The 12219-nt window shown below is 39.5% G+C and overlaps 1 protein-coding gene across 7 annotated transcripts in view; it reads left to right on the top strand.

Moving 5' to 3' along the window:
• Positions 1 to 4597: 4597 nt before the first annotated feature.
• Positions 4598 to 12219, top strand: part of POU2F1 (POU class 2 homeobox 1) — a 54886-nt gene continuing 47264 nt past the window's right edge. For 3 of the 7 annotated variants that reach the window (XM_010721722.3, XM_003202847.4, XM_010721712.3), the window contains exons 1-2: positions 4601 to 4833; positions 9258 to 9323. In XM_010721722.3, the coding sequence (XP_010720024.1) occupies positions 4806 to 4833; positions 9258 to 9323 (94 nt within the window). In that variant the 5' untranslated portion in view covers positions 4601 to 4805. Of the gene's footprint in view, positions 4834 to 9257; positions 9324 to 12219 lie in introns of all 7 variants that reach the window. The other 4 variants (XM_019619962.2, XM_019619960.2, XM_019619968.2 and 1 more) reach the window with 3 other exon arrangements.

Here is a 12219-nt window from a genome sequence, read left to right as displayed (position 1 = left end):
TGACTTGTGGGCAGTGAGAGAAGGGCAGAACTGTTCCGTTCATTCACTGGGATGATAGTATTAGACATCAGTTTCAAGCAAGACCAAGTTTGCTTGTGAAAGCTTAATACCCTTAAAGCGAAAATACTGCAGTTTCTGAATAAGGTTATTTCTTTAATTTTGCCTCTTCTGTCTCTTCCACTACTCCCATTATGTTTTTTCCCTTCCAGTATGGTCAAACTGTGCTGTAAGTATCTCATGACCACAGTTTTCTTACTCCAAAGATGACTTAAACCATTGTAGCTGCTATTATCTGTGGACAAAAGTGAGATTTTAAACACACAAACAAATCCCTTTATATGAATATGTTAGGTACTTACGAGTATCTCCTGTCTTGCACTGATAAGGTGAATTAGCATTCCTGACTTGCTGTCTCTGTGCTGAGTTGTCTTCAAAAAAGGTATACAAGATCATTTTGAAAGACGCTTTGTGCAATGGAAAGTTTGAAAGGGTAGTTATGATTTGAGTGGGAGAGAGAAGTAAAATTAGATGTAGGCTAAAATTTGAGTTCATAGCAATTGTATAATGACCTGTAATTCTTTAACAGGCCAATTTTATTTGACTTTTCCAGAAAAGTACTCTTGGCTTTCGGAATGAACTTAGCAATTTTCACATAAAATCAGTTTTGTTAGCCAAAGTCAAAGGTGGTGGCTAAAATTAGAGCTTGGTCTGCTGCTCTAACTATGAACAGGCTGCTGTCTGTCTGTCCATAATTATCCTAAGAGGATTGTGCCAATGTTAATACCAGTTTATTTTTGTTGAAGTATGCGATTTGAAAAAAAATATTAATAGCACATTGAAGTTCTGTTTGACAAAAAATTTTATTACGTTTAATTTGCTTTGTGGAGCAGGGACTTGGAAATGTCTTCAGTTAAAACATGGTAGCTCTGTATAATGTCAAATTAAAGCTAACTGTATCAACTGATCTTGGCTGTCATGACGTATAGAAAGCAGCCTTTCTCTGCGTGTTTGCAGTATGCTTTGGTGGAATGCTTAGTCATGCACTACTATAAAAGCTTTTGTGTCCAGTCATCTTCAGGATGAAATATACTAGACACTAGTGCAGTAATGAGGGCAGTATGCTAACGTGTTGTGGTTAATACCATGTATTGTTCCACGTACACCATACAGAAGTGAAATGTGGTGTTGGTTTATTGAGCAGTCTTGCCATGTTCTGTCAGAAATCATGTCAGGAGTTTTGCAAAGGTCACACTTGTCACAGAGCTGCCTAGTGGCAGAAATCTCCTAGCTGTCACTGAGGACGTGTAATAAATGATGTTTTACTAATGTATGGAAGTATGCCCGTGTAAAAGTTAAGGTGCTTTGTCCCCTTGAAGTGTTTCAGTGAAAGAATGCTGCTAATAACTTTATCTCTTTAATTTTGCATTGTCTCTGTAGTTCCCTACCAGCTTCCTCCCCTTGAGTGAATTGACAGTCAGTGAATTGGCCATAATAAATGAAAGATGCAGAAGGAATGAAACAGAAGATGAAGAACAAGTCTAACCAAAAGTTGCATAAGCTGCAGAGGGAAATCATATACTCTTTCAAAAAAAACAAGGTATCGAGTTATAATCACTGGAACTCCATAAATAGCAACAAATTGGTGGGTGAGACAGTAAAGCAGGAACATTTAGGTGGAGGGATATGTGAAGAGTGAAGAGGAGGAGGAGTACTTCTGCAGCACTGGACTGAAGATTCCATGTCATACCTGGCTCCATTTTAGTGGCCTTGGTTCCTTCACTTTTGAAGCAAATCATGAACAGAGCTGTGTGGAGAAAAAATTCAACAACGTCAGCATTGCAGAATTTCTCAAAGAGAACTTCTGAAATGTCTGTAGTTGCGTGGGAAACTGAGAGAGTTTTCTTCTTTTTTTCTCATCTTGAAAATGATCTAAGGTATCATTGGAGGAAAAATAATGACTTTTGTAGAAAACTCACAGTGGTGTTTTGCCTAAATGTGAGTACTGCAGGTGTGACTGGTTCAAGGTATTAATTAACTTTTAGTGTGAGAATCCAGAACGAGGAGGATAGCCAATGAGTTGGCAGAACCTGGATAGGAAAATAGCATTGGTTTGGAAGCAAGGCGATCTACTCAGTTGCTTCTCAAACCCTTCTGTTTAGGTCTTCAGGCCTCCTACAGAAACATACCACATAAATTGTTGCAGTAATGTGGCCTAGATGGAATAATAGTGTTTTTGGCCAAAAACATCAGAATTTACATAAAATACAAGATAATAAAATTATCAAAGAAGGGAGTGATCACTTGAAGAGTACTATGTTTTCTTTTTTTTTGTTGTTTGCTAAACTTAGTTGAAAAGTCAGTTTAAAAGGCCTTATTTAAATTAGCATGTCAGTGGAAGTCACAGTTGCAATGGATGCTTGTTGGGGGATGATACTTCTAAGAAAGATTGGTTGGGGCCCTGTCAGGAACAGGAAGAAAACTTTTCTGCTTTTTCCTTGTTAGCTGTCAGTGCAGTGTCAATAGAGCAGACGAGCAGCACAGTGGTATTGCAGAACACTTGCTGACACTGCTTCAGGCTTATCCTTCCCTGGCCTTTATTTACTGCTTTATTATTCTGTTCTTGATACAAGTCATCCGTCACTACACATGCCTGCTTTAACGGTCACTTCCTGCCTTCGTGTGCTTCTGCTGCTGCACCTGTGTTCAAGCAGCTCAGTGCAGAGAGAATCTACAGGACGGCATTGTGGACCTGGCACCGTGCTGCAGGCTGCCTCGGCTCAGCCACTGTTGGGTGGCTCCTGCTTTATCAAGTGTCACCCACCGTCTGTCCAGGCCCTGCCGATGAAGAAAGGGGATTATCTTAATGTACTCCAGAAGCATGGGTGGAAGAGCAAGGTTTTGGGAAGGTCTGGGAACCGTGATGTGCCCCAGAAGTCTTCATGGGATGCGTGAATGTCTAAGAAATAAGTCAGAAGCAGGGTGCTAGGAAAAGGTAATTGGTATACATGTTGTCTCCATGCAGTTGGGTGTATATTCTTTTCTTGGCATCTTCTTCAAGTGTAGATCACTTGTTAAATATATAGTGGGGAGCATCTTGTGTTAAGTAGAGATATGAACCTGAACAGAAGGAAGAGGTCAAGCGTGGAAACAAATTCCAGTCAGTGACGGACGATCGAGAAGTCCCTTCTCTTGTGCACTCTTCTGTGGAGAGGTGGTGCTTGAGTTCCTTTCAAAAATGAGGAGAAAAGCACAGCTAACTCAGAGGAGGAAAAAAAAAGAAAAAATCTTTAAATTCACGTTAACATCGGGAAGCACGTGGCCCAACCCTGCAGTCACTGGCACTGGTCATCATACACTTTTTTCATGATCACAACACAGGCTAATAAATATTGCAATGTCCAAATTCCCCTTAATTTTTTTGCATTAACATTCTTGTTGTTTTGGTCAATGAGATTTGAGTGGTAATCAAGCAATCTGAAACGGTTTGATCTAGCATGTAGTTCTTCAGTAAGCGTTGCTCTGTGGAACACGTCTGGAAGAGAGGATTGGCTCCTCCATAGAGCGTGGCGTTTTCCCCAGTCCTTTCACAGGTTACACTCTCAGCTGCAACTGGGCTCTGCTTATCATTGGGTGGTTCAAAACCACAGGCTTGGTGCTCCACAGTGAGCTTTGTTTGACTATATTGTATATGCTTGTAGTAGGGATTAATAATAGATTTTGGTTTTTTTCTTGGAAGTCACTGGAAAGCAAAAAAGTGAAATCTATTTTGATTTCACTTGGGATAGATTAGTGGGTGTCAAATATTACACAATACTCAACATACCCACTGCTGTTAATTTGGCTGTTGCAAAGGGATTACCAGATAATGAATCACCGGCCTCTTTAGTCATTTAGAGAGAATTGTGCTGCTTCCTTGCCCTGGTGTTCCTCTTTCTTGCCCAGGACCTTCTTGTGACAGCTCGTCTTACAGTGTGGAAAACACACAGATGTGCAGGCACTGGTTTGACAGCTCTGTGTTGGGCTCCTACCTTGCTAATTGTTTTCTTGGGATTATTTGGTTTGTGCAGAAAGCTTTTTCCAAATCCCCTTTATTACCGAAGTTATTGTTGCCAGCAGGAATAAGATTAAAGGTGCTTAAGTCTGTAGAGTTGTTTCTAATTTGTACGTGTCATTTCAGTGGCATTTTAACAAAACTCCGTCTCTCTCCCCTCACTGCTCCCCTGTGGTACTGTGCTCGAGTTAGGGCTGAGAAGCCAAGCTATTGGAAGAAACTTCATTTTGTTCCCTAATTATTATGCTGGCACTCGGGAGATAATTTTTCCCTTCATGCACTGCCAATTAATATGCAAATGAGCTGATAAATATTTATACCGAGATTTAAATTATGCAGGGAGCGCTTTCGGTGTACTCTGCAAATGAATTGTTCATGGACTTCAAAGTGCTGGCTGCTGTGCTAACGAGGGGAGATTTGCATAAGGCCCTAATCAGGCGCATACTGATTAAGCTTCATTATGGAAACTGCCAGCTGCAATCTTTGTTTCTATTTTATTACAAAAAGGGGAACTTTTCACGCTTCAGTCGCCTTGACAATGTCAGACACTGCTAGTAGGAGAGACTAAAACTCCACAGAGCAACTGAAGTTTCCCTGTTCAGTTGAAGATTGCTATGGTGTAACTGAAGTTGTATTTCTTCCCCCACCTCCCCGCTCCCTTTCTTGTGCCGTTGAGAGCAGTAGTGTAGATTTGATAGAAATTGCCATTCTCCCTTTCCTTGGACTGTCTGAACCTGTAGAGGATACCACAGCAATGCTGGACTGCAGTGACTACGTTCTAGGTGGGTACCAGCTCAGCTCTTTCTTATAAGCGTTTAATATGGAAATAGAGGGTGTGAGGTTGACTATGCATAGAGGCTTAATCACGTATGCAGAGGCAGAGAAGGTACTTGTAAGGCTGAAACTCACCGGTGCATCGGCAGTGAGGAAATGCCTTATATAAATGTATTGTATGTATCCATACTGGGGAAATAAGTTATTTACTTCTCCCCTTTTCCTCGATCCAGGAGAATTCTTTTCCTCTGCACTGAAGGGGCTTATGTTAGGCTTAGGAGATACTGATGCAGACCTTATGCTTTTTGGATTTCAATGTGAGAAGCATTTAGCTTCAAATAAACGTTGAGACTTAAGACTTGACTTGCATATCTGTGTGTTTCAAAATTTTAAAACATGAAAATGAGTGAGAGAGTTGCAGTCTCCAAGAATTTACTGGCTGTATCGAGCCATTCCCCAACAGAGTGTATATTATGTCTGTGTATTTTTAATGTAATAGCGAGGTTCTTCGTGCGTAATAGAAAATAAGGTGGAGTCCACAGCGGTTGCCATTGATACCGTTGCAAGCTGTGCCTAAGGTTACTGGGATAATGTATTTCCTGAGCTGAGATTTCATCAGGACTGCAGAACAGGCATGCCATAATTTCTTCTAAATGTACTTTTAAGTTACTTACAAGAAACTGATAATCCCAATTTTGCAGGAGATTTTATTTATTTTCAAGGCACTTTCCCTGGAGCTCAATGTATTGATTTTTATTTTTTTTATTTTTAAATGCGTTGTACTGTATATAAAGAACATCTTTTGGATGGTAAATTTTAAAGCAGACACCTGAATATTTGTTTCTGAACATGAAATTGGTTTTCTGAAAAAGAATTTCTACTCTAAACCTTCAAGTGAGTTCTTGGTATGTTTTCACTCATGTTGAACTTTGTTGTTTTTTTTTTCCGTTATGTGTCACTGAATCATTTTTGCTGGTTCTGTCGGAGTATTAGGTACTTTCACTTCGGGTGAAAGGAAACAATGAGTGATATACTGGTTAAGATCTAGCTTTTTACTAGGTCTGCATAGATTCTAATGCTGCAGGCTGGTCCCTTGCCTGCTTCTTCCTTCTGCATGCCTTCTGAGACATGCTGAGGGGCTGTGGGAGCACGGCATGGTGCTGCCAGCACGGCAGAGTGCAGCCTGGGTTCGCCTCCGAGAGCTGGATCTCAATCACACACCTGCTGCTTTCGATCCTCCTCCTGCTGAGTGTGCTGCTCGATGAGGTTGGCAGAAGTTGTAGCCCAGGGCCTTTATTTAAAACACGGCTAAAGTCTGAAGGGAGGAAAAAGGATGAGGGCGGCAGGACTTTTTTTTAGCTTACTTCATTTGTTTATTCCTTTAACTGAAGCAGAAATCTTATGAGTATGTATAATCTCTGTGTGTGCGTGTGTGTGACATAATGAATCTGTAGGCTTAGTATCCTGCAGATATGTCTGTTTTGCTGGTGGCAGTTTTGTGCTTCAGATGTGTGTGTCATACCATTTGCAATGGAAATAGCAGCATTGTTCGTGATGCTTTACATGCAGAAGGCCCACAGATTGAGCAAGAATAGTCAGCTGGTGAAATAATGGATGCCATCCTTAGCTCGAATCTGAGCGGTGCTAGAAAGATGTTTTGGCGTCCAACTCACTGATTTTTCACAGTAATGACATCTGAGGTCTCTCGGGGTCAATCCTTACGATGAAATACTTGTCAGGTGGACTCACTTTTGCTACTTGAGTAAACTTTGTGTATCTGTCTAGTATTAGTAAACACTGAAAACCTTTTTTTTTTTTAACTAAAGCAAAACAATTTATTTTACAATACTTTAACGGAAGAAGACATCTATTGCCTTATGAAAAGAGTTCTGCTTTTGTCCTGAGAACAGACTGCTTGTTGTGCAAGAAGTTGTTGGGTAGCAGTGCTTGCGGTGTTGTGTGCAAGACAGCTGCTGCCCTGCCCCTAGGTGCAGCTTGATGCCAGTGTGGGTATCCTGCCTGCTGGCTCCAGTACTTCAGTTTGCAACCAAGTAGCCCAGGAGTCCCTCTGTTTTTTCTCTTGGGAAAAGCTTTCTGAAGTCCTTGAGCAAGTGGATCCTGTGTTGCTCAGGGGTAATCTCCTAGACTGTGCACTTCAGTGATCAGTGCTATCGTGAGCTCAGGCTATCCTGCTCTGGGCCTAAAAATATATCCTACATGCAATAGCTCCATAAGTTAGCCTGCTTTCATGGCAAGATGTGTTGGCTTTGGAGCCCATCTTGCTCATGGTGCTGCTGGACAAGCACTCTTCGTGTTTGTCCAAATGCCCTTCATGTCCAAATAGAAGTCTCCTGCCCAGTGTTCTCTGAAGCCAAGCACATTTCAATGGCCAGCTGCATGTGAAGGAGCAGATTAGTGATGTTTATCAAACAAACCTTGCCTGTAATTGCTTCAAACAAATGAGCTGTTACCACAACAGTGTACTCATTTAAGGTGCATGCAACTACTAAATTAAAACAAACACAAATTGTTTTTTGTGCAGACCCACCAGCAGTGAGTGGCACATCAAAATAGCCTGTTTCCTGTGTGTAGTCTGTGGGAGAATCTTCTCAGTTTGTAGAGCATAAATGTTGCTATCGAAATGTGGAAAATGACGGGGAAAAAAAGCTGAGAAGTTGTAGGTTCTCTTCCTACAGCCTTAATGAAGCTCTGCTGTAGGCTGTACCGTAAAGCAGAGGTGGTGAAAGGCAGGGCAGAACCTCAGCCTTTTGCTGAAATGTGGGCTGGAATTGTACAGCTGGGATTGCTCTCACTTGTTCCCTGTTTCAAAAGGCAGTTTAACATGCTTGCCTTCATGCTGAAAGGAATGTTTATAAGGGAGCATGTCTGAAGCCAATTCAGGTATCTTTTATACTCAGCTGACGTTTACAAGGTTTAATCATAGCCATAGGAACTTGCTATGAAGAGCTGATACTTTGGAGAGGTTGAAGTAACTTGATGGGCAGATTCATTTATTACCACCCTCTGGGTTTTCTAGGCCCCACTTGCTTCAACTGAAGCAGTTGTTTACATGGAAAATTACATTAGTTTTAAAAATACTGACATGTCTTAAATCGTGTTTCCTAACTGAGCACTGGAGTTTTTCCTAATGTCTTTTACTGATTCTCTCTTGTAAGCTGCATTTCTAACTAGTTCCTTCCTCTTTCAACCCAGTACACCCAGACGAATTCCATTGCAACTCCTGTTTTCTTGCAAGCACTGCTCAAGTGCTCGTTCCTTCCATTTGATTCATACTTGTATTCTTCCTCTGTTGTTGCCTCTGGCTCTGTTATGCCAAGGAACACACTGTTTTCCTCTAGGCAGTAGTCTGTCTTCTTACCTCCAGCTCTTCTCCCAGGCTGTTGAGCAATGGAGGGGCTGGGTATTCTTGGAAATACCTGGGGAAAGATTAACAGGAGTTAATACTGTTATTGCATTCCTCTTCAGCTTGTTGGTATTTTGGAGATCACTGCTTTGATGAAAGAAGTAACCTTTTAAGCACCTTGCAAGAGAATATCCTGAAGTTCATGTTCGTTTTGAGCTCGTTGAGCTTGTGTTTAACTGGTTATGGGAATGTGAAAGAACGTACTTAAGGATTTGTTTATGCTTCGCTTCATGAGCTAGTCTATCTTGAGATTCTTTTTGTAATTTTCGTTTGCATTAATGTGGCACATCAATGTGGCTGGTCGCTAGGAATGAGGAGGTAATAAGTTGTAGAGCTGATGCTGTACACAGAACATCTGTATAGCTTCCTTATATAGGAAGCTATATTCTGTGTCTGCCATCTGGAAAGGCTCTGTGTTGTGCAGTATTCAGCTGACAAGCTTTCAGATCCAGAGCAGGCTTTTCAATAGGTTCATCTATTGGGAGAAGGGGGAGAAATATATTTCATGTTTTGCATGAAATTGTGGGAAATATTAAATTTAATATTGGTGGCATTTCTATAAAATAAAAATGTAGTTTTAGATAAATGGCATCTATTCAAGCATAATGGCTGAATGTAGTCCTTGGTGGTCAGACTTAGTGTTTTTGAATCTTTTCATAGTTGTTGCTTTTTTATTTTTTTCTTCTTTGTTTCTCTGTTTCAGTGTACTGAAAACAGTTCTGCCTATCCTTGCCTTCCAACATGCTCTTTTTATTCCTCAGCACTATGTTTTTACAAGTCAACAATGACATACAAAATGTTGAAATTGTATTTATCTGGAAAACTCAATATTATGCCCTGCATCTGATGATTCTTTGTGTTATAAAATAAGCTGAATTACAGTAAATTACATATTGAATTCAAGATGTTCTGTATATCTCTTGGACAAGAAGATATGATTAGGTTTGTGTAGTCTTTTTTTTTTTTTTTTTTTGTTTCCTCACTATACCTTTTTCTGTTTTAATGCAGACTCAAGAATGAACAATCCGTCAGAAACCAGTAAACCATCAATGGAGAGTGGAGATGGGAACACAGGTAAGAACTGATTAATTGATACACAGGTATTTTTATCATCAAATTAAATGAATATGAAAAGCTAATTTTTTTTTTTGCCAGTGTACAGGAACAACAACTACAAAAATATTGTAGAAGAGAAGCCCAAAAAGCACATATAGCATTTCAGGGACAGGGAGAGTTCCTACACCTGCTGTTTTTAGAGACCTGGGAACACTGCATGTCTCTCTGTCGAAAACAAGTCATTAGCCATGCTGTATGTAGGGCACTACTTATGCACTTATCAATATGTTTATAAGATTCTCTATTCCTTCTTCTTGTTTGTAATGCTTCTGATATCATGAAAAATCTTGTGGCTCTAGCTCTCCATAAAGTCATCTCATTCTTCCCTGTCAGAATGCATCTTTGACATATCTCACTCTGTTATTTATTTTGAGGCTGTTATTTTCCCTGGCAGATGTGGGCCATTGGCTGATATTGTTTCCATTTCAGACTTCAGTCAAGGCTGCAACTGTTCTTAAGGACAGGGCAAAGGAAGAAAGCATCATTGTTTCTCAATATTAAAAAACCAACCAACCAAACAAAAAAACTGCTAGCAGACTTTATTGTAATGTCTTCATGTGTTAGGATAGACTTGAAGTTTGACTGGGACAGAGTAGGCTTTGTGTCACAGCTGTTGTATCTTCTGCGCATCATTGAGATAAGACAAATTAATAACCCATTGAAGTTTAAGTCACTAGAACTCAGTCATGCTATCTCATGCCTTAATTCTTTTCTGCAAATAACTTAAGGTTCATTTTGGAAACAAGAATTAACTATTCTGAGTAGGCAGTAAATAGTTTAACTGAACCCAGAATGTTCTTTGAGCTCAGGGTAACATTTGGAGAGAAAAAATGAGAAAGAACTACTTGTGTTGAGAGGAGTTTTAGTTGCCTTGTGTAAGGAAAATGGTTTTCTTCATCTTTATTCAGTAATAAGACTTTCAACTTTGGAATTGTGCTGAAATTATTAATTTACTTTATTCTACTGGCTCCTCATTCTTTGAGCAAGGCTTTAGTAGAGCTAGCAGTGACTGAATGTTCCCAGTACTGATCTGAGAGGCTGAATGTTTTCTGTCATAGATGGTGTCAGTCAGAAGGAAATCTGCTCACTAACTGTGTATTTCTGGTTACTGGCATCTCTGTTTCTGTACTTTCTGTTGTATTTGTAATAGGGGAGGTATCAATAACTTCTATGTATAAAAAAAATTATATATTTAAGTCTTTTTAACATAGCTTATAGCTTTATTTCAAAAAATGTACGAGCTGGAGTAATAGTAATAGACAACATCAAGAAAATACTTTTAAATATCCTTTTTCATTTGAATCATATCTGGAGCATATGTGTAAATGTCTGAGAAAATTCAAACTTGCTGCTTTGCATGACTGCAGTTCAGTGTACACTTTCTCAAGAGCCACCCCCAATGCGTTGCCTTAAGTACATCTTTAGCTGGCAGCTTTTACCTCAACTGAGCTCTTTCAGAGGAGGGCATAATTCATCTGGAGATAGTCTGTTATCATAAAAGTGTAATGACTGCTTTAACAGAACTGTGGTTTTGCTGCCCTGGGCAAATACTTCATCAGTGTGAAGATGATGGTCATGGTATAAAGAAGGGATGGATTGTAAAGCTCCATATAGATGCTTTCATCACAAATGAGAATACAGTGTTTATTTTTTTTTTTAATATTATAATGCTAACATTACTTTATAACAAAAGCTTGACTCTTACTGGTATTTGGACCTTTTGCAAATATCACTTCCCTAACTTAAGTGTTCATGGTCGTTCATTTCAAATTTACTTCCTGATTTTTCATTTTTTTTATTTGTTCAGACTACAACTATCTAGGAATTTTGAGGGCTCTTTGGTCTGTAGTTGTTGCTTGTTTTCAAACACAGCGCTCGTAAACTGCTGGAGATAATGATTGACACTTGTGACTTTCCTTGGGAGCTCAAGCATCAGTTGCATTAGTCAACAGACAAATGTTAAGCCCTGAAAGGAATAGCCATGGAATGTAATTTAGACTTCTGATCAGTCTGGTTAGATTGTGGTTCTGGGCTCTGCATGTACTTAGTGAAAAGAAGTCAGGATGGTAAGGGACTGGAAGTGCCACTGATTGATTGTCTGGGGAGCATAGCTCTGATATTAAATGCAAAAAGATTTTTATAGATGCTGATTCTCGTAACTTTTCATTAATTGTCTTCTTCCCAGTAACGTTTCTAAATCACTTAAGTTTCCTGTGTAAGCACTGCTTGTCTGTCTTCTGATCCAGAGTAGATGTTTGGGTCGTTCCTGTTTTCAGTGCAGTAAGCTGATGCAGTTTGAAAATTTTGGGAGTAATTACTGTTGGGCATGGAATTTGTTTGGCAGAGCAAGTGTTTCCAGGAAAAGCAGCAGTTACCATTGGTAAAGATGGCTTAATGTCAAAAGTTCTGAATTAATAATTTAAGTTCCATGGAAGTTAACAGACTAGATTTAGTGCTTTTAACGCTCTTTAAGGAACAAAGTGGTCACAGTAAAATGCCTTAAATAGATTTTAACTTTCTTGTGTGCTAATTTGACTCATCTTTTAAGCACCTTAAAAATTAAATCACATTTCAGATGAATAAAAAAATAACAACAAAAGTTTCAATAAGTGCAGGAGTTGTTGGCCATCTGTTTTCACAAGAGGATGAATTGATGAACTGTTCTTCAGTATTGTAGAAGTGGACAACTCTTTTCCAGCCTTCAGTAGGGGGATGAACAGGTCTTTTAGTATCTACTGGAAAAAAGAGAGAGAAGGGTAGAACTCTACTATGTAGAAATACTGATAGCCTTCTCTGTTTCCTTTCTGTATGTTACAGCATACAACTTTCCAGAATAGTTCTTTTTTTCCTTGTT

The sequence above is a fragment of the Meleagris gallopavo genome, chromosome 1 (genome assembly GCF_000146605.3).
Source record: "Meleagris gallopavo isolate NT-WF06-2002-E0010 breed Aviagen turkey brand Nicholas breeding stock chromosome 1, Turkey_5.1, whole genome shotgun sequence".
Taxonomy (NCBI): domain Eukaryota; kingdom Metazoa; phylum Chordata; class Aves; order Galliformes; family Phasianidae; genus Meleagris; species Meleagris gallopavo.
Note: the sequence above shows the minus strand (reverse complement) of the source record. Positions and strands in the feature narration are given on the sequence as shown.